Source organism: Stegastes partitus, unplaced genomic scaffold (genome assembly GCF_000690725.1).
Source record: "Stegastes partitus isolate 25-593 unplaced genomic scaffold, Stegastes_partitus-1.0.2 Scaffold525, whole genome shotgun sequence".
In the NCBI taxonomy this organism is placed as follows: Eukaryota; Metazoa; Chordata; class Actinopteri; family Pomacentridae; genus Stegastes; species Stegastes partitus.
In genome coordinates this window covers 251642-274595 of record NW_007578256.1, presented here as the reverse complement: position 1 = coordinate 274595, position 22954 = coordinate 251642, and the positions used below count along the sequence as shown (strand labels likewise).

General features: G+C 41.1%; 1 protein-coding gene across 3 annotated transcripts; it reads right to left on the bottom strand.

The window, feature by feature from the left end:
- Positions 1–3176: 3176 nt before the first annotated feature.
- anln (anillin, actin binding protein) lies at positions 3177–18272 on the bottom strand. 3 transcript variants are annotated; one of them, XM_008287862.1, is made up of 24 exons: positions 18127–18272; positions 15726–15876; positions 15195–15635; positions 14667–14980; positions 13936–14302; positions 13471–13673; positions 13276–13383; positions 13062–13173; positions 11613–11917; positions 11379–11527; positions 11142–11283; positions 10869–11004; positions 10448–10630; positions 10112–10238; positions 9846–9894; positions 9092–9145; positions 7882–7914; positions 7746–7764; positions 7223–7335; positions 6910–6963; positions 6523–6609; positions 6303–6410; positions 4784–4956; positions 3177–4681 (listed from the first exon to the last, which is right to left on the bottom strand). In XM_008287862.1, the coding sequence occupies exons 1-24, from the start codon at positions 18142–18144 to the stop codon at positions 4567–4569; spliced, it is 3561 nt and encodes a 1186-aa protein (XP_008286084.1). In that variant the 5' UTR covers positions 18145–18272; the 3' UTR covers positions 3177–4566. The 3 variants fall into 3 exon arrangements, with proteins under 3 accessions (XP_008286084.1, XP_008286085.1, XP_008286086.1); XM_008287863.1 differs by having other exon boundaries at positions 13936–14299; XM_008287864.1 differs by lacking the exon at positions 6910–6963.
- Between the last annotated feature and the right edge of the window lie 4682 nt (positions 18273–22954).

The following is a 22954-nucleotide window of genomic DNA, read 5'->3' as shown; positions in this document are numbered from 1 at the left end:
TGTGATAATAACTTATGGTACAATAAACTGTGTTTTCATTATTACTGAGCTAACGGTTGTCATGTCGTGGTGGTTATTTCATTGACAGGAGAGGTCACGTTCTGTCATGTACTTTTAGAGTAAAATAATATCAAGCTTAGCTGAGCTCAGGATTCAGCTGTGAAACAAATGATTGAACTGCAGCTGATAAACTGTGACTTCTCATAGGTGAGGGAAAGCACACGGTGTGACTTACTGCTAAATCCTGACTGATACTGCTTCACTGAGTTGTATAATTTTGATTATAAGTGACTAAATGAACAGGATGTGGAATGTATTTGTGTGCTTGTTCATGCTGTCCCTGTGATCAGTCTCCACCATGGTTGGCTGTATAATAACGTTTGCCCTGAGAAAGCAGCTTGAATGTTTGGTTTTCACCCCTGACACAGAGAAAAAAAGCTATTGGCTGAAGTCAACCAGGGCAATCTTACAGTGGCTAAAGATTACAATGATAAAAATGTGTGAAGTAATCTTATGCAAACAATGCATTAGAACATTTTCACAGAGACCACATCGCTGGGAAGGTTAAAGCTTGGATTTTTAAAATAAGTAACAAAGAAATGGCTAGAAGCCCGGGCTGCAGGGCTGCAGGGCGAGGGTGGCGTCCCACTGCAGGGAGGCTTCACACACATTAAATCCTTCTGTGCATCTTGTGCTGAAACAGAGCAAGAGTTAGAGAAGGAGGAAAGAAACAAACAAAAAGATTTTTTGACACACGTATACAGTAGTGTAGAACTACAGCATTGTCCATCCATCCATCCATCCATTAGCTATACACCGCTTAATCCTCACTAGGGTCATGGGGGGGGGGCTGGAGCCTATCCCAGCTGACTTAGGGTGAAGGATCACCAATTAACCTCAACATGTTTTTGGACTGTGGGAGGAAACCGGAGAACCCAGAGAAATCTCACGCTGCACAGGGAGAACATGCAAACTCCACGCAGAAAGATCCCAGGCGTCCTAACCGGGACACGAACCCACGACCTTCTTACTGCAAGGCAATGATGCTAACCACCTGGCCACCTTGCAGCCCCCACTATCAACATTTCCTGAAAATTTCATGAAAATCCATTCGTAACTTTCCAAGTTATCTTGCCAAAACAAACAAACAAACAGATAAACACCAGCTGAAACATAACCTCGATGGCAGAGGTAAAAAGCCCTTTTCCCCCACTCTGTGGAAACATTTCACCTGGCAGTGGGTCTCTTTCACCTCTTGGACGACAGCAGGGATAGCATTCGCCCACAACCTCTGGAGTGTGTCACTGCTCTTCTTTTGGTGTGCTGTGTGTGAGGTCTTCTGCAGAATTAAAGATATAGCTTTTATTTTTTTTGGTAATCACACTCCAGGTTCCCAGTTACAGAGCACATGCAGCTGATGTTGCAGTAGAGCATTTTTCTCTCTCTTTATTTAGTGTCCCCTATTATGAATTGTAACTCACTGCTTCAGTACAGTTTGATTTATGTCAAGTTAATACTCCCATCCAGATAGTCACTGCAACCATCATCCAGTTTGACTACATGTTGGAAATAAAAGGAAACAATACAGTCTGTAAAATTCAGGAATGTTTAAAATACGTAGATTAGCTAAATTAATGGTTGTAGATTATAAATTGAACTGTAGAGGATAGTTTGCTTTATTATTTAAACCCAAATAATAAAGCTCATGATAACATCATTTTACAACATGCACATGCCCGCATCAGCGGCGCTTACAAGCTTCGGCACCGCGGAGAGCAGCTATGTCGTTTTAAAGTCCATTAAACGGACATGAAGTATAACCACGAGAACAACAAAAACATGAGGCTACATGGTCACTGATAATAAAACAACACAAATTCAAAGCAGTTCAGCACCACGGATAGCGGTTATTCTATAAGTTAAGCGGCTGGGCTGCTACAATTTACAACCACCAACAGTTTACAACTAACTCACACACTGTGTGTAGTCATTGTTAGAATTGCTGGGGTCCTGCAGTCCCTCCAGCGCCCCCTGAAGCCTTGCCCCTGGTTCTTACTAAAACACATTTACATTAAGCCTGTCTTTATGTCACTACCCAAACTGTGTCTCATCTCTTTTCCTCTACTCGGATTCTTTTGCAAATCTTTTGGTTTTGGGTCCTGGAGTCATCACAACTTTGAAAGAAAACAACACAACTGAATCTGGTGCTAAACTTCATCAGGTATCAATCAGCAGGCCACGAGCATGACATCAGCAGCTATAGCTTTTCATGAGGCTGCTGCAGATTCCTCCTCCCAGTGAGTCAGTCATGTGAAATGGGAAGGTGAATCTCTTACCTGCTGAATTAGGTTCTCCCAGATTCCAGTGATGAGCCACACATGGAGGATGAATCTTACTTACCTTGTTTTCTGGCAGCGATCAGACTTTCACAGTAATCTTACACGTACATTAGAAACTTCACGCTTTCCCCCTCAGGTCCACCCACACATCAGACACACACCCCGACCAGGACATTGTTCAAATGGAATCACAGGAAGCCCAAACAAATAAAATGTAGTCAAACGGAGAGCTTAAGGAGGAGCCAGGAGGTGTGTGAGGAAGAAACCTGGGTGAGGAGTCCAGCCAGTCTGAGACACTCAACAGAAGAATAGAACACCTAAAGAGGAGGGCAGGGCAGCCCAACCCCTCCAGCTCAAAAAATCCACATGAGCAACGACAGAACATCTCTACAGAACTTTGTGTAACACTGGCGCCCTCCTTGCTGAGGAAATAAAGATGGACTTTAGTTGCATTGAGCTTTTATTGTGGGGTCTGTGCTTTCAGTATAGAAAATCTAAACTGGTAGCTTTCAATTTGATGTTTGAGTAAAACGCTACTGTTCAGCTTAACAGTAATGCGATTACTGAAAAGCAATGCAATTTTGAATTAATTCACATTTAAGTTATATTAAAAACGGGTAAAATCTTTTCTGCTGCATCCTTCACAAGCAGCAAACCATCAGCCATTATTAAACCACTTCAAGTGTAGCATGCAGGAGTTTCTGGTCAGAACCGCCTGACCAACAGAAACGACAGTACTCAGTAAGACAGCACTATATCAAAATAGTTCACAGGTTTCAGAGCCATTCGAGATTCCATTTAATGTGACATTTCAGTAAAATGAAAACAAAGGACCTGTGTATTTGTAGCCTCGGCCGTTTTAGTCAAAGCAGACATTTATTGTCATCTCACTGATCCACAAATACCTGACAAACTGACAAGTGTGTTCAAGCATCTGATGAAAACACAAATATATATATAGTCCCTGCTCATTGTTCTGGAAAAAAAAGACATCTTCTATAGTTCTTTCATTTTGTATTCATTATCAGCAGGATGAAAAAGCGCCATCTTTTATGCAGACATGAATGAAAACATCGACCAACACCTGCAGTAAAGTCTGTGACACACTCTCCGTACACAACACAAGGGAAACACCTCAGAAGCCTCATATGTGGTCTGTCATTTTTATCTGCTGCAACACCATAGATTTCAGATATTACTGCTTAACACGCAGCTAAAAGTACAAGAATCTTTAAAAAAAAAAAAAAAAGACCTAAATCAGCACAAGATACGTGAGCCTGACATTTTTATTTTAAGGCTCTGAGCCAATAAGCAGGTAAAGCTCTTCAGTTTGGTGACCAGTACTTCACACACCAGAAAAGCCAATAGAAATGCAAAACTGCTTCCTTTGTGTAGATGAGCCACGTTTTTATATCAGACATGGAGTGTTCATGTTATGCATTTATGTTAAAGAAACATAAATACTGACTAAATGGCCAGTATGTGCTTATCAGATATTCACACAGCAATCAGTACTGGTTCAAAAATGTGTTGGTCAGACTTCAGAATATGTTACAGACTTCACCCACTTTACCCCAAAACTCTCCACTCTGAAGCACTTACACAAACATTGCAAATAGAACAAACCCTGGCATATAAATGGTGTCAAAAATCTGTGCATGGCATCGAAGAATATTAAAGTCCTGCCACAATAAAAGCTATTAGCTAAAAGCTAACATATAAAGTATAAACTTACCAAATGGTTCAGTACTGTTCAGTACTGTCCAGTGCTGTCATGCAAAATAAAATATGATAAAACTGTGGTGCTTCAACTTAGTATTCATCTGTAGCATAAACACCATTAATATATTGATTTCAGCTCTGAAACCAAGTTATTTAAAGCCATGCGTCATGTGTCAAGCACACTTAATATTGGCATTAATATAAAAAGGTGGCATCTCAACAATACTCAAAAACATTAGCGTAACAAATCAGACTGGAAATGTATAAAATATAGTGCCAAAGCCGAACTCCTACTCAAAAACACTGTACTGAAATGTCCCAGATATATGGCTTTATTTACGTCCTCCGACCTTTAACTTATGGGTTTGATTATTCATCTCCTGTCAAATGTCCACAAGCAAAAATATCTAACAATTGTCATACTGTATTGCACTTAGTAATTGCATGTATCACTGATATTGACAGTCCAAAGGATAGAAAGGCTGGCTGCGATGGAGGGCAGTGATTACAGTGGCCTGTAACAGGCGTCTGGTTGCCACATTCGCAGATCCACCAGAATCTGGTTCAGCTTCTTCATCCACAAATTCCTCTCGTCCTTAGTGTCAGCACTCAGCCAGTTTCTGCGCAGAAAAACAAGCAATGCAGGGTCACTGTTATTCACAGGAAATCTGAACAGACCCGTACAGTGTGTATATGTACAAGTATAAAAGGTAGGCGCTTACTTGGTGACACACATGGTGTTCTTGCACTGACTGACTAGTGTTTCCTTGTCGTCCTCTCGTTGTGGTCTGACTGTGATGAGCTCAAATGTGTTCGGTCTGGCACAAAACTCTCTGTTGGCTGGTTCCACCATCTTGCTGGTACAGTTTGCAAGGTTGATGCGACCAATGGGATTCTGACAGACAAACAAATTGTCAGACAATAGCACACAAAGAGACACACTGTCCTGTGGGGTATAAATGCATTAGCCGTATTACCAAGGCTCAGTGTTTGTTCCAGTTCTTTATAGATTACTTGGTAGCATAGTTGACCATGACCAGCTTGTCACCATCTCCTTCCCATGTCTATGTCCTACAGAGAAGAAGCTTCTACCTCAATCTATATAGCTTGTTGTTTAGTCTCACCCCTCTGTTCCCTTTTGCACTTTCAAGTACAGTCCAAACGTATTTGACATTTTTTTGTTCTACAGGCTCTGTGCACATTCAATTTAAAATAAAAAGCACCACGTCTCAGCTTTAGTTTAAATAGGTTTACACCAATTGCATGTTTGTCTATTAAACGGGCATCTTCATGCAATTTCAATATTAGTTCATACACAAAAGAGTTGAGTGAAAACTGCCATTAGGCAAAGGTTAAGCTGTCCGTTAGTATGTGGACTAAAAAGGTGATGAAGGACATGAATAATGAAAGTTAAAAAAATAAATAAATAAATAAAGTACCATACAGATGTCAGAGTTAACTGGTTTGCCAAAATCAACAACTTGATTTATTCTAAAATTAAAAAACAGCACATGTACACAGGAAACAGAGAAAATAGGAAATTAGCTCTTAGACTGGGGAGCACAAGATGACCTGGTAAAGAAAAAGGCCTTTATTATTGCAAAGTAAGTCAAAAATCCTCTGTAGGATATAGAAAAATGTTTCCTTTTAAATGATCAAGACAAGACTTCATGAGCAGAACCTCAGAGGATGAAGCAAACTTCTGGTAGGTCTCAAAAACAAAAAGGTCAAGTTGTAGTTCAGAAAATAACTTTAAAAAGTTGTCTGGACCGATGATTCAAAATCTCCCTTAAAATGACAAAAGGAAGAAAGTGTAGGGAAAAAAACATCAAACATGGTCATGCTTCTGATATGGTTTTGGCTGCTATTGGAACAAGCACATTTGAATTTTATTGATTTCACTGTTGATAATCAAAGCAACCACAGTGTTTCAGGGTGAAGAGGTGGAATATCTTCTACTGGCTCAGTCAGTCAGCTGATCTCAACATGACTGAGCTGTAGGATCCTTCATCTTAAACTGAATGCGAAACACGGAGCCAACAAGGCAACAAATGTGTCACTGTCTAAATAATCGCTGGACTGTTTTGGCCTTATTAAACCAGCTGTATGGAGCTGTGTGATTTTACTGCCTCTCTTTCAAACGGTTTCCTGAAGAGACGGCAGGATGTGTTCATTCTGAAGATGTTACAGGACATGCCTTGCAAGAAGCTGTATGGTGACCGTTGTGTTGAGCTGGGTTACCTTTCGCTTCTCATCATCTGGGTAGGTCCAGTAGGAGATGCAGTATCCTGACAGCACACACCATCTTCTGTGCCAAGCTCCAAACCCACTGACATCTTCAAACATTGTCTAGAGTGGGGGGGAAAAAAAGGAGATTAGACATAAAATAAACTGTAGTAATCGTAAACTGAGGCCTGCCGCCAGATCATCTGTGGCGATGATATGATCTGTCTGCACTCACCAGGAAGCCCCTCTCCTCCACCTTGGAACCCACTTCACACTGCATCTTGAGGTAGATGTGGCCCTCCAGAGGGCACAGGAATGGCACCTTCAATCCAAAGCACAGTCACTTATGAAAAGGTTTGCACATCACATTGAGATCAGTTTAGAAATGTTGAAGCATAGAGTTATGGTTAAACAGAGGTTAGAATGGACGGTTACATGTGGTTGCTTAACAGCATCAGTATAAACTGAGAAATGAAAGGGAAATAAATCCCCTAATGAGAACAGATTTTGATCAGGTTAAGTTGATGTTACTTTAACAGTGGTGTTAGGAACATTTAGTTATTGTGTCTCTCACCCGTCCCCACACAAACAGAAGAAAAGAAACGATAGGGCAAGTAGTAACCTTTTTATGAAACATGCCACTGAGTAGTTCTCTTTCACTTCCTTCATATTTGATCTAAAAGAAAGATATCAAGGCAGATGAATGAACGCACAGGCAAGAACATACTGTTCTATGAGACCAAACAGAGTTACTGTGAGTCTCTGCCAAGCCTGTAGACAGACACATGACAAGTAAGCCATTTATTGTCGAGGATATTTTGTCTTCAGACAAAAGGTCAGCCACATATGAAATGCACTGAAGAACAGGGTAGAGTGCTAGAACAGTGTGAATGTGAAAAAAAAGACATGAGGAGAATATGAAAAGGTGTCTATACCTTTTCCAAAGAGAATTTGTTTTTCCCAATAGATGACAGAGTGAGCTTGTGTGATCCAACCAGGACAAAGTTACTGGTGCGAACAGCATTGGGGCCTCCTGGACTGGCCACTACTACAGAGAGAAAGGTTGAAATGGTTAGACTGAAACAAGGGTCAAAGTAGCATTTGGCACACAATTGTATACATCAAGAATCATTTACTTGTCTTAAGGAGTACTACTCGGCCTATGAGAGCAAAAGATTGACTGATATATCAGTCAGTTTATCACAGATATCTAAATTAAGCATTTACAGCTGATCAGCTGACTGCATGTCGTTCCAGGGAGCCACAGCAACACGGAGCACTGAGAAATATTTGGAACTCTTCTCAAGCAAAAGGAGTTTGTCCAAAAAGTCACTATCTGACGCAAGGTACTTAGAAACGTTACCTATGGTGTATTAAAAGTCACCAGCTTTAATGGGAAAATTCTTATTTAACTTGTTAACATCAGACTAAACATTGGATTTCATCATTTTTACTTACCTGGTGTCTGCACACTTTTCTGTAAGAGAAGATTAAAGGGCAAATAGTTATGCACAGTTCAGATAAACAGGAAGAAAGAATTCAATTTGTTATTAAATTTTTTAGGTAAAAAACAAAAAAATATTGAAATACTTACCGTGATGGCAAGGAATCTCTTTGGTGTGATAGCCTAGAAAGATAAAAGTAAAACATGTTTTTGCTTCAAAAGGCAAAGTGCAAGTGATAAGACAGCACAGGGAGGGCTATGTATGCTGCTTGTCAGTTAACATTCTCCTCCACCGCTCAAACAAACAGCCACCCAGAGTTGTGTAGTGAAACCATTTTGCAGCAGTGATACTGTGTAAAGTTCCACCGTGTAGGATTAGTGGTATCTAATGGTGACCAACTTTCTCACGCCTCTTTTTCCCCAAGCATGTAGAACCTTTGGCGGGTGTTTGTAAATCTAAAGGTGCAAAAAGGCCCTTTCTGTAGTCAGTGTATGGTTGATCCATTTAGGCCCTCTGTGTCACTTAGACAGCCCTTCCTTTAGAACACTTAAGTCTGGCTGCATGTAAATATCAACCTGCTATAAAGGGGAAAAAAATGCTCTGACGTGTTTGCACTTCTGTAAACTAATTACAGTGGTGCTGGGGTGAAGCTAAATGACAGATACAGCTGCACTAGGAACTGTTTTAGTGGAACACTTGCACACATTTGCAAGAATAGTAATAAAATGGCTAATTCACAAAAAAAAACCAAACAGGGACTGCACAATGCAAATCCTTGAAAAAAAACTTAAAATTTCCAGTGTGGCAGGTTGCCATTTGGAGATTGCTGTCGTTTCCTGTAGTGAAGTGGATTTTGAAAACGGTAATGTGCAGGTGGCTGTGTGGAATGTGCAGACAATGGCAGGTATATACCTGCAAATTTAGACCAGGTGAGTCAGACTAGACCTACCACAGAAATGTGATGTCCTACAACATGACAGACTCTGTAGAAGAAGAGCCACCCCTACTGTAGATATGAAACTATGAGCTCATTCTAAGCTCAGAAAAACAACAATTTGTTGTGAAAAATGGTTAAACTAGAATCCTAGATCGTATTTTGGTTAATGGATCACGCACTAGTTCTCGCAGATTAGTAAATGTAACCACGCCGCACAGTGCACCCCCACCCGCATGTGAGAAGTTCATACAGAAAGTGTTCATACCGACATACACAGTTCATGGGCCTCATGAAACTGTCTCCAGATTATCTGGAGATGTACACACACTTTGAGCATTAAGGCTCATATCATCATTGACTGACAATGTGGAAAAAAAAAAAAAAAAAAAGACACAAAAACAAAACCAAATATGTGGATTTACCTTTGACTTGTTGGGTTTCTTCTTCTTGTCACCACAGACCTCATGTTTCTGCACCTGAACGAGATTGTTACAAATTGAAAATCAGTAATTGTATTTTCAACACTTAAAACCTTTATGGGAACGCTATCCAACGATGTGGGCAACTCATTAGAGTATTCACTTCTTCAGAAAGTAAAGTTCAAACATTCCAGTTGTTCATGTCTTGTTAAACGCAACCCAAATAGCACACGCGTCAGATTTACCCCTTCAATGATTTCTAACTTGAACTGGATGAGATATGTTTAACAGTTTATTGAAGTCTTTGTTGCCTCACTCTACATGATTTTCCAACTACATTAAGATTTTTTTAGCAAATATGTGAGTTTTTCCTCTATTGTGACCATTTGGTCATTCTGTGGTCGCCTTACCAACAAAGCATCTCTGCTTAAGGAGAAGACTTAAAGAATTTATTGTGGTTTTATTTACTGGTGACTCCACATTTGTATGAGCAAGCTGGTGATTTTTTTCCTAGTAGCTAGAACTGTAAAAGCCGACATATGGAGCTTTAGAACTATTTGAAACATTTAAATTGGACTGGCATCAGCAATTAAAGACACTCAAGAGGATGACAGTTGGGAGTATTTTGCAGCAGTAAAATATGTTTAGTTTTTTGTTGTATCGATGTGAAACTCAGTTGAAAAATGTCAAATATTGTGGTCAGAAGTGATCGTCATTGCCATTCCTGTAACTGTAAACCATAACGCAAGACACTTACCAAACAGTAGACTTCTATATCTATTTCAAAGTCGCTGGAGACGTCAGATCTGAAAGTGAAAATATGTTTTTTGTCAATGCGTACACAACCTGATTGAAATGTAATTAGTAGAATTTGCAATACTTTGTAACTGTGTTAATTAATGAAACTGTGCTATTCAAATGATCAAACTAAATGTCATCACAGTAAAGGTGGACAACAGTGACTGAATCATAGTCAGATAATCGCTGTGGGCTCTTTCGTACAATCAGGAGCCTCTGACTCACATGGTGAACTTGGTGGGGAAGGTGAGGGTGTCTCCACTGAGGCCACGATGTGTACTGGCTAATGGGGTGGCCACAGTGTTCTCTGCTCCAGCACGAAGCATGATGAAGAAGGAATGTTTAGTTGACTCTGAAATCATCAAAAGACAGAATGATATTGGTAAATGCTGGTATAATAAATCCAAAAAAGCTCCTGTAGAATTTAGATCTCAAGACTAAACAAATATTAATTATTAGTGACACTGCATTAGAAATAACTAATGCCTGGAGAAAATGTTGAGGAACAGCCTGTTGTTACTTTAAATTGCCAAACTGTGATTATATGAATTGCGAGTGTACCTGGTTTGTTGGCAGTGGAGCAAACGAAGTCTGCCTTGAGAGGCAAACGTAACTCTTGCAGGCTGATGGAGCCCTTGGAGGCTGACATGTTGGTAGGTAGGGGGGTTGCAGTGACCTTCTTTTGTCCTGCTGGGTCCCCTTTCAGACGGTCCAGCTCTGCTTTCAATGCTTCCCTCCTCTCCGCTGAGGTCATCAGAAGAAAACAAAGTTAAGTCTTCGATGCTACCACTAGGGGTCACCAGTTTCACATATAAGGGATCAGACTGTACACTGACTGCAGTGGTGGAGCTGTATTGTGGCTTCAGAATTAATACAAGGTAGATGTCTGTGATCCTTATGTACATACAGGCTTGAATCTATCAGCACTTTAATTTGTGACATTTATTGATTTATTGATTATTATTTGTGACATTGGACTCACTTGCCACCAACAGCAGCCTCTCTGCTTCAGCCTCCACCTGGGATCCTTTGCCATGCTCTTCATCTGTGCAGCAGTTGAGGGCCTGGCTGGCCTGATGGATAACTGTCTGCTGTAGGTTCATCTCATTCGTCAGGACCTGTCACACAGAGGGCAAGCTTTACTGAGCTGTCTGACACACTCACACCCAAGTTTTAAGTGAAGAAAATAGTTCACATAAAGATTCTTTTACTGTAATCTGGCATGAATGAAAGTCAAATGTATTTTCTTCCAAACCTTCATCTTCTGTTTGATGCTGAAGAGACTGGATCCTCGTGGCTCCTCTGCTCTGTGAGAGACATCCTCTTTTCTCACAATAACCTGCTTCACACTGGGCCTCTCGGTCTCCTTCACCCTGGTTGACCTGTATGCGTCGATGCTAAAAAAAAACCACAGCAGCATACAGATTCATATTAAAGCTTGCATCCACTGAGACAAAGAACAGAGTCAACTTGAACATAGTTGAGCGCTTACCTATAGGGCAGTTTGTGGTCCTCGTCTAAGGCCTCAACACTATCTGAGGAGGCAGTCCGTATCATGTTAGCCCGCTGGAACTTGCTAGGTTTGGAAACAATGTCTGGATTGTTGTTCTTCACAATGAATGAGCTGGCTGGAGTCGACGTCTGCACAAATGACATGAAGAAATGTTATGGTTAAGCTGTTTATTGCTGTATTTCCATGAAAAAGATCAGTCATGTCAGTGCCCACCATCATCCTCCTCTCTGGACTCTTCACCACAGCGGCCACAGTCTCAGCCAGTGGAGTGAGGAGGGACATGGAGGAGATATTCAAAGCATCTTCCTCCTCATCTTCATCATCCTCATCTTCACTCTGCTCCAGGACTCCATCAAAGAGCTCGTTGATGACGGCGGAGTTGATGGACTGGTCCACATTCATCTCTGTCTCCGTGACCACCTCCTTTTCTTCTTCCTTGGGAGTTTCATCGGTCTGGGTGACCACCTTCAGAGGGCTGGATGTTGAGGCTGGAGGTGAAACCAGCAACCCATGACCTGCTATTTGACAAAATCAGGGTTTGAAACTACTATACATTCCCAAGTTATTTGCATTTAGTAAGGACATTTAGTGATTGCGACTGATGCTCACGTGACCGAGTACAGAATGAACCCCCTTACCAACACTTAACTTCTGTAAAGTTCCATAACATTGCAATGCGTCAGTGTTTATCCATAACCAGCCGGATGTGAGAAGACGCTGGCGTTGCTTGTTCGCTGCTACTCCATCTGAACCTTAATAAGTGTCTTTGAGTGGTTTGAAAAGCACTATACAAGTGTTATGTATTGTTATTCTAAATTTATTTATAAGGTTTGACTTTCAGAAGTCCAAACTTCTTCCACATTGAACTTTGATTTGTTTTGGTGACAGAAAGTTTAGTGGAAAAAAAAGAGATGTTGGGAAATAACCACTCACTACCAGAGGCCTGTGCTATGAAGCAGAGGGTCAGCATGGTAACTTCAGGTTTAACTTTGGGTTGTCAGGGCTACAATGGTGGTTTATGTGTTTCTGGGGTACATTGCCATGGTAACTTATTCTGCACACCTAACCTGCTCTGGAGCAGTTTATGTTCCACATAACAGATCAACATGTATTAAAACACCACCCACCCAGAGCTCGGTGCACAGATAGTGAGAGGGGAAGGTAAGCGTTTTTAAAGAATGTGTAAACCCTTGACAAGCACAGATTCTGAGCAGAGGGAACTCCAGTCTTTCTTGCTTTAATTTAATTTAATTTTTTGTACTGGTGAGTTGCCACCAATATTAAACAGCTGTTTCATCGGCCTCATAGCAGGACGTCACTACAGTAAAACAGAACCTGGTTAAAGTGCTTGTACTTGTGGACTCTATAAGATTTGCACAAGCCTACTTCCAGTTTGAAGGATGTTTCTATATTTGTTTTTGACTTGCTCCTAAGATCATTTAACACCACCAGGCTGCAGCTGGAACAACGAGGCTTGCGTCTTAGAAATCAGGCAGTGGTGTTGATAATCCCTAACTTACACATTCACAGCCTTCAGTTTATTTGCCAGCCTTTCTTCATCAGTTTCAAATATTAGTTATCAGTCCACTTGAATACTAATAACTGGCATCAGCCCTGGAAAAATCACGTTGCCGACCCCCACTGTGACGTATCACTGAGTACCTGAAGGACTGCACTTGGTGGGTGTTTCTGCTCTCTCACTGGATGGTGCTGTGGGTTCATCCTGTGGCTCACATGAGGCAGCTTCACATTCCACAGGCTTGTCAAGCTGTTCCTAAAAAGTAAATTATTCTTAAAATCTGGTATATGCTGGGAAATGTGACCTTTTATTTTCAGACGTCAAACACAACATTGCCCTTTCAGAAGGTGGTCTTACCTTGTGGTTTGTATTTGTCTTGGTTTCTGCCCCTTCATCTTTATTTTTCCACATATTGTTGCCCTTCTGGAAGCGATTGCGAATCTGAGCCAGCTCAGACTCACGCTCCTGAAATGAGGGAGATTTATTTATTTTTTGTTATTAAAATGATCCCAAAAGATGAGGACACACCACAGCATCTGAACATCTACCTACCAGCTTCTGTCTCTGAGTGAGATCAGCACTGGTGGTGTTTGCAGACTGGGCAGCTCGGAGTCTTTCCTGCACCAGTCTGGTGTTTGGTGTGACTGATGGGGTTACGGTAGGAGTCTTGGTTTGGGTTGTGACTCCGGACGGGGAGCCGTGATTGTTGCGCTCCTGACATCTCTCTCCAAAGCGCTCCAGGAAAGATTTTACACCTGTTTGGATTGAACAAAAAAAAGCAAAGAAACAAAAAAAATAATGACATATTCTTCTATACGGATACAAGAAACTAACAGAAAATGTATCTGCAGCAGTCCTGATTTGTCTGAATGATTACAAATAAAAGGTTGTGTATAAATATTTAGGAGAGGATCCCCAAAACTGTATTTTGCCCAAAATTAAAAAGGAAATAATGTAGGAAATGTGCTCCCAGTACAACAAGTGAATAATTTGTAAATCAACTACAGCCTGACTTACCAGGACCTCCAGGCGTGGCCTTATCCTGGGGGGCTGAGGAACCAGCAATGGTTGGCTTGGCACGAAGCTCTGGCTTTAGGGGGCTGGAAGTAAGGTTGAGGCCTCTGGAGAGGGCCTGGTTCTTAACGGGGCTTTGAGGCACTGATGCTGAGGAGGATGAGGGTTGGCCTGCCTTCTGGGTAATGGATGGGAAGGCTTTTCCTTGAATGGAGCTCTTCTGGGGACTAGAGGGGAAGGTCACCCCCTGGTTGGAGCTCTTCTGAGGACTGGTTACTGACTGAAGTGCGGGTTTGGATGCAGGAATGTCAGCCTTCTGAGGGCTTGGGAGAACCACTCGGCTTGGCTTTGCTGGAGAACACACGGCCTGCTTAAAAGACACAAATGGCAAGTTGCTTTATTCATAAAGCACATTCAAAAATAACAAGTTTGAACACATGGGACTATTTTTTTAAGAAAACAAAACAGTCTCCTAAGTTTAGACTAGAACTGAATAAATGAATTTACTCTTGAACACTTTTCTGTAGCAGTATTTGAATTCCTGGCTTGAGTCATATGTTGATGAAGGAAGTGCAAGTGGTGCTTTCTCCCTTTTCCATACTACTACTTTTAAAAAAAGAAAAGAAAAGAAAAAACGTTTTTGTTTTCTAACATCTGGACCACCACTAGCCCTTATAATATTGGGTAAATACAACAACTATTCTGAAAGAGAAGTCAATATCAGGTAGGCCTACCTGAGTATAACTGGATGAGGATTTGCTGCTTGCAGCTGAAGTGGTCACTTCAGTGCTCTGTTTAGTGCTGGCAGCCACAGGGGCGTCTCTGACAGCAAATTTAGGAACAGAGGCAGGAGCAGGCTTCTCTTTGGGGATGTTAGCATGGCTTAGATCATCTTCCCAGGTTCCAATAGTGGCAGCCAGATTGGCCAGTCTGCCTTTTCTGCCTAGTGGAGTTCCTGAGGAGACAGTGGGTACAGCAGCTGGTGGGGCATCAGCTTGTCTCCTCAACTCGGACAGAGGAGTAGAGTCTTCAACTGCATCTGAGGTGTCTGTAAAGGTTGTAATGTGCATCATTTAGACAGATAAACTATAAGACTACCAAGCATTTGAAAGAGTGGACATCACAGCCGTGACTATTAGCGTTCACAAGCACCTAATAAACAACCCCTAATCGTGTGACGTCAGGAGTATTACACTGCAAAAGCACAGCACAGTTACATTTTTTTAAAAATGAGTTGGAACAGTAGAACAAAATATTCTTACCATCGCCATCCCAGTACTTTCTCTGTTGTGCTAGCCTCTGTAGGCGGGATTTCATGCCAGGAGCAGATGGAGCTGGATCTTCAACCAGATCCTCCTTGCTCCTTTGTGTGGATGAGCTGGCAGGTTCCATTTGTGCTTCTCTGCTTTTTGGAGGATCAGGAGCAGAGCTGACAGTCATCCTTTCTGCTTCTGGTTGTGCAGTTTCCAGCTGTCCCAGCTGAGACTGTACAATGGGCCGGGGTGAATTCTTCTCCAAGGAGGAGGAAGATCGAATGCTGGCAGGGCCCGCTGGGGGTTTCTTGTCTGTTGGAGGATCTGAGCGAACAGGAGCTGCAGCTCGAGTCATCATTGGCTCCTGGATTTCCTCGCTGGCAGCAGGCTGGACGTTTTCCCCTGAGCACCTGCGCTTTGAGGGGGAAGGCTTGGAGGACACCTGTGGAACTGGGAGAAAGTGTTGGGGAATATAAGCAAACACAAGGGAGCTGCAACTCAGTGGCTGAATTAACAGTTATTCAACAAATGTGGCCATACCTTTATCAATGACAGTTTCAGTGATGACACTGTTGGTGTCAGCCAGTGGCTCTCTGGGCCTTTTGACCATCTGTCTGTTTGCTGCATTTGGTCTCTCTGCCATTTTCTTCTGCAGGTTTTCTCTGCGAGCCCGTGTCCGCTCCAACAGTTTCTAGTTTGACAAACACAGTTAAACTGTTAATCAAATGGCTGCTTCATACATATGAGAACACAACCAAGTCACAGGCGAAAGTCTCAAGATTGGACAGTACTAATATGTCATAATAGAAGTTACACAAAGTGTATTATTCATGCTGCTACTTCTGTGCAAAGCAAAGGCACGTATTTGCTCAGAAGCTGCATTAACATAACTGACAGATCTAAACTACTGTAATTGCATTTAATGCAAATTACTGGTTTGTAAAAATGTTTAGGTAGGTGGCATGTGTCAAACTAACATCATGATGAATGCCAGGATCCAAGATTTCCCAGCAGGACACTGCAGAGAGCGTTACACTGCTTACGCCACCTTGCTTTCTTTCCATAGTGCTTCTTGCTGCCATTGCTGCCACAAGTACATCATGTACAGGTGACCATCCACATGAAAACATGATTCACCAGCCCACCTTCTTCCTGGTGCTGGTCAGTTCTGGGTAACTATTGTTGGTGCTTTTGGAGGCAGACAGAGTCTTGCATGGTTACACTGCAATACACTGTGTCTCATGACAGCTTTCGATCACAACCAGTGATTAAGGCTTTCAACAGTTTGTTCTGCAATAACTCTTCCATTCAGTCAGATCACACAGGCTAGCACTAAGTCTTGGGCACATATGAGCCTGTCGCTGAGTCAACGGCTGTAATTCCTTGCTCCACTTTTGGTGGGGACTAACCACTGCATACCGGAAACACCCCACAAGACCTGTAATCTGGCCACCACAATTTGGCTCAATTTGGTAAAAGTCACTCTGGCTGTCTGTTTTTCCTGCTTCCAACACACCAACTTCACAAAGTGGGACATTTTTTTGTAAACATACATGAATGCAAAGCAAAGCCAAATGCTGAGTAAATGGCCCTGTTCAAAAGAAGACATTTGTGATCTAGCTCATTGTTTCTGACTAAACTTCCCATCTTGTGGAGAAAAGGGGAAAAACAAAAACAAAAAAATCCAAATTCCAAAACTTTTAAATTAGCGTTTTGTTTTTGTTAATGGGGAATCTACAAATACTCCCAATAAATTTAATTTTTTTCCCCCAATCTCTAACTATTCATACATTTTTGCACTGCAGCTTGGGACTTCGGTTTTAGTCACATCTCCTTATAATTATACTGTTTTTGCTGCGAGACTCGCAATTAGTCTGTTGTCTTTCTACAAAAGGGACAAATATAGTCGACCTTCCCAGATAACTGCTGAATATCCGTGACCCAACATGTGAGACAAGAGAGGCAACACTGTCTCTCTCTCTCTCTCTCTCTCAAAAGAAGCAACTTAACAGCCTTGGACACACAAAACAGTCCTTCTCCACCAAAGATAAGAAGGCCCCTGTTTGCATGCCCTCTTTCCTTCCTCTTTTCTTCATGTGACATTCCCCTCCCTCAGCCTCACACACAGTCTGTAATACAGTCTGATTTACTGTGCTGTGCGTTAACTGTGCAAGCCCAAACACATTCCTGAAGCTGCGCTGCACCTCCTGCACATTTTCTCCAGGCAGTGTGGAAAACATGAAGTCACATTTAAGAGCATTCCTCAGGAATAAGCCACTCCTGCTGGTAGTTCCTCCATTTGAATGATCAAACTCTATTGGCCAGTTAACTGGAGGAACAAGACGTGTTCTCATACATTCCAAATTCACTTTGAATTTCAGCATGCAACACTACCAGTGTATCAGGAAAAAAAAAATCAAGCAAAGATTGGCAGTTGCTGGACACTTTCCAGTGCTCACACATACCATTGCCTTAAACGGAGACGAACTCGTTTCATGTGACTAATGTTACGTTGTGGTGTATTTTTGGCAGAGTGAACGTTACAATAACATGTATTTGGAACTAGTCTATTTGGCTAAATCACTTGCCAACATGCCAAACGTCAAGATCACTGTAAGCACTGCCTTTAGTAGATTAAAGCACAGTATAGATGCTATTTCATATCCCAGAATTGTGGTTGCTGATGACTGAGAAGACAAAGAAACAACACGTGATATGTTTTCATCATCCTTGTATATTAAGATAGCGTTCAATTTCTGTAAATTTCAGCTCGGTTATGTAAAATTATAATTGAAGTAAGCAAGCTACTCCCCTGTTGTCTTTAAATATATATAACAGAAAATGCCACGTTAGTTGTGTTAGCATTAGCAGGTAACTTTAACGCAGTACTTTCGAGGTAACCTTATGTTAGCTAGTTAGTAAAGTTAGCTCAGCGACTCACCTCAGTGAACGGATCCATTTGGACGGTTAGACCACCTCGCGCAATATATCAGAACTATTTTAAAAGTCTTGGACACTGCTGTGTGGACAGAAACAGGGCGTAACGAGGCGAGCTCAGCAGCTCTCAGCGTCTCTCTTCTCGGTTCCTCTTCACTGGACAAAACAAGCTCCGTTCAAATTTGAATTTCAGCGCTGTGCCTACTGCGCAGACTCCAGCAGTTGAGCGGATCGCTTGAGAGCCAATCAGAATGAAGCAGCCGGGTATTAGGCTCGGTCAGCCAATCACAGGCTGAGGATGTGGAAAAAGGCTGTCACTAACGACGAGGCTGCGGACCACAACACATGCCCTCCACACATTCTTTATCACTCTGTCATCTGTTTATGCAAATGCTAAAAACAAACTGAAAAATACGCATGCTGACATAATACACAGCTTCAACGGTCAGGAAAGCTCAGCTCATTTTAAAAAAAACACAAGCATTCCTTTTCTCATTTTTAAAATAAACATGCTTTGTATCTTCACTGTTGCTGCTGCTGTAATTAACAAAAGTTATTCATATTACATAATATTACATCAGCGAATTAAACACATGCTGAAACACTAACCTTTGTTATTTTAACTGTCAGGTAAGTCATCTCTTGAGAGGGCTAACACAAATGAGCTTCTAAATATTTGCAGACATGCCTTCTGAAAGAAATGCATGTTCTATAAAATAAAAAATAGTTTGCAGGGAGTTAAGCGAAGTTGATTTGTTGTTTGATTAAAGCCCAAGATGATGTCCTCAAATGTCTTGTTTTGTCCACAACCCAAAGATATTCAGTTTATTGTCATTGAGGAGAACAGAAACCAGAAAATATTCACGCTTAAGAAGGTGAAATCCTGCTTTGATTATTGTTTGCATGCCATTGTTATGGGAGTATATATATTTGGTGGCTCGGAGGTGAGCACTGTTGCCTCGCAGCGAGAAGGTTACCGGTTCGCGTCCTGGTGTGGACACCAGCGTTCTTTCTGCGTGAAGTTGGCATGTTCTCCCCGTGCAGTGTGGGTTCCTCCCACAGTCCAAAAACATGTTGAGGATAATTGGTGATTTGAAAATTGTCTGTAAGTGTGAATGTGAGTGTGCTTGGTTGTCTGTCTCTAAGTGTATAGCCTGGTGACCTGTCCAGGGTGTCCCCTGCCTTCACCCTAAGTCAGTTGGGATAGACTCCAGCCCCCCGTGACCCTTGTGAGGATTAAGCGGTGTATAGATCATGGATGGATGGATGGATATATTTGTTTCTTTGATAGACGTTGGTATACAAATACAACAACTTTCTACTATTTATCTTTACAATGAATCCGCAGAACACAGGGGTGTTTTTTTATTTTTATTTTTTTTTACATCCTACAAGTGACGAGCCTCAAAAACACAGATTCAAACTTCTGGGGTTTCATACACACATACATTCATACACATAACGTTCAATCGAACTTCATGTGGCATGAGCACTACTTAACACGAAAAGATAAATCTTTTTATGACAAATCAACCACAAAACATTTAAATTCAGTTATTACAGAAATAGCTGTTATTTTTCTGCTATTGTTTGCTAAAGGATGCATCATTATTATAATGCACTGGAATGTTATGGGCTGACACAGTTCTGGAGAAGATGCTGCCAAGCTCAGTGAACTTCAAATGTATACAAAAGAAAAAACACAAACTGTACTGAAGCAGCAACAAAAAGAGAAAGAAATTTCAACTGCTTGTTAACTGAGGTAAGACAATTTTCTGCAATAATAGTTGATGAAAAAAATGTTTCATGTAATTGGTCAACAGTTCAGTAATACAGTGGCCTTTAGTAAAGACAGTAAGGCTATTTGTTAACAAAGTGTTTGTCTGATACATTCATTTAGAACGGCAAAAAACAAAAATGGCCATATGTGGTGATGGTATAAAACCAAAAAAAAAGAACTAATAGCATTTGTTTTTCACACAGAACTTTGAACAAGAACATATCCTGATGGCCGCATCTGCAAGAAAGACACACATCAGTTTCTCTCCTTTCAGGTACAAGTCCTACATATAATCTTGAATGAATCTTATTTTAGTAATAACCATACTTCAAATACAAATGATTACTTCTGAAATGTATATAAACAATGTCATATGGCTTTTCATCAGCTTAATGTTGTTAGATTTTGTTTTTATTTTTTGTCAGGAGGACACCGCAGACAGCAAATGACAGGAGGTCATGCATCCTCTGGATCAAGAAGCTGGTGAATAAACAGGTGGAGAAGCGAATCGCAGAGGTGCGTTTAGAGTTCCTTCTCATGAGAGAGGAGATGGAGGCTGCGCTTCAGGAGCTGACCAGACTAGTGATGGAGGAAGTCAGAGAGAGACAATACCACACCAGGCAGTACGGAGCTTATAGGATGGCATCAAGATGGTCTCGCAGAATGGAGGAGGAATATGAGAGCAGTGATGAAGATGATGATGGTAAAAAATAATCTCTGGGCCTGAAGACATTCAGGTTTATCTTTTCTGAAACACACTCTGATAATAGCGGTGTATTTGCTGCAGTTCTGTACTCTCTTTTAGGGAATCAATATACTACTCCATCTATCTATCTGACTGTCTGTCTGTCTGTCTGTCTTCATAGTGTGGAAATGTAAGCAAGAGGGTAGATGGAAGACTTTGTCGGTTCCTTCCAGTAGCAGTGACTCCAGTGATTGTTTCATAAGTATTACTGAAACTAGTGATGACTTCAGTAATGCCCCCAGTGATGAAAGCCAAAACTTTCCATTGGATGTCGCCCCTGTCTGTGACAACAGCCAGTTAGTGAAGGAATCAGTAGAGGAGGAATGTAGAAGGAATCACTGTTATATAAACCCCAGCTTCACCATGGAAGACGAAGAAAGTCTGTGTGGGGACAGAACAAAAGATGAGGAGTCTTTGGGGACAGTGAAGGGAAAGCATGGGCAGGCAGGAAATAGGAGGAACAACATAACACAGGCTGGCAAAGAGAAAACTGAAGACCAGGAAGGAGCGACACCTCCTGTATCAGAGAAGAAACAGAAGCAAACCATGAAAGCAATGAAGAAAATCAGCACTTATGTCAGTGACTTCTTAAACCATCGTGCCACTTCTAGATGGGAGAGACTTGAAGATGAGGACTGATTGACTCATCAAAAGCTGAAGTAATAAATAAAACATTGTGCATAGCAAATACAGCTTCAGTTGTTCGATCTGCAGTGTGTCAGTGCTGCAGTGTCCTATTCACATCCCGTTCTGAACAGTTCTTATGGTCTTCAAAAAGAAAGCTGAATTTGTAAGACAGTCTGTTATTCACTCAGGAGAACAATTGTCTTGCTAAAAATGTATGGCAGAGATGTAGATCAGATGCCTACGCTGACTTTCATCTATCAAGGATAAAAATAATATTACACACATATTTGAAAGCAGCCCAGCATATTCCAAATTTCAAAAAATGTCAGTGAGTTTTCTTGTAAGAGTTAGACTCTTAGTCCTAAAACACAGATATGTTATTTAGATTAACAAGAAAACATCACCGGGAATTTACAGTAATATGCCTGTGTGCAGTGGAATCAATGAAAAATATTTAAATTTTCATGCTCATTAGAATCACTTAATATGACCAGTGTAGAATATGATGATTTATGAGTGAATGATGCCAACTTTTTTCCCATTTTTTTCTCCTCAAAATCCTTCCACCTCAGAGCCGTTGTATGATGTGAAGGTTATCATTGTGGCAGGTCATCTAAGACAAGCAAATGCAAAATTTTATCTTCATACTATGATTTCTTTTTACTGGCCCTTGAAATCCAGTGGTAGGTCAAGTTTTTGCTTTTCAATTTGCATTACTTTGTCCAGTTCGAGTCCTCATAACTTCACAAGTACAGGACAAAGACACATGAAACCAACCAAATTATTTCCACATCTACTCCAGGTGTCAGAGTCTAACGCCAAACAACTGTAGCAGTTTATTGTCTATGACATAGAATCATAAAAGCAAGCATTAGAACCCCTGCTGTGTTGCTGTTTTTCTGATAATTTACTGGAGAAAACCTTCAAAAGTATGTTTCAGGGGGCCATTGAAAAATCAGGAAACAGATGACACATCCAGGGTACCAACGCGTGTTTCTATTACTTACTCAGAGTTGGTTATAGAAATAAAATGCGCTCAATAAAAACAGGACTTGGTTGCTCATCACTAGGGTCTGAATGATATGATATGAGATATTGCATAAAGGCTGACAACATCTTCTGACTTACAGTTTAACAGGAGGGAGACAATCATTGATTTTTCATGGGATGATCCCTATTAATTCTCTCTTCAATATGATAGACACTGATTTGATGCTGTCACTTTCTTTGCTGACAGGCTGAGCTTACCATCAGCTCAGCCACGGTCCTCATACAGAGTCAGCATTAATACAGACAGAAGAATACTGGCATAATATTGCTGTGGATTACACTTGGCTGATCACGTGCCAAAATTCAGCAGTCAAAGCTCTGAATAGAAGCACATACCAAGAAGGATGCCAGCTTCATAGAAAAACCCACTGAAACAACATTTATGAACGGACTCATTCAAGCTGATATAGTTTAAATGGCAATTTTAAGCCATCCACATGAAATGTATAGTCGTGTATTGAAGTGTTGCATTCATTCATAAAGACCTTGTATGTCATGACAGTCTTGAGTTTACAGTGACTCCTACAACTCCTAATTTTTTTTATGATGGAATCATGGAAACACATGCACATCACCATACAGGCATCAACTTGAATTATTTAGTTTTGTTGATGTAAAAAGCAGTGGTAA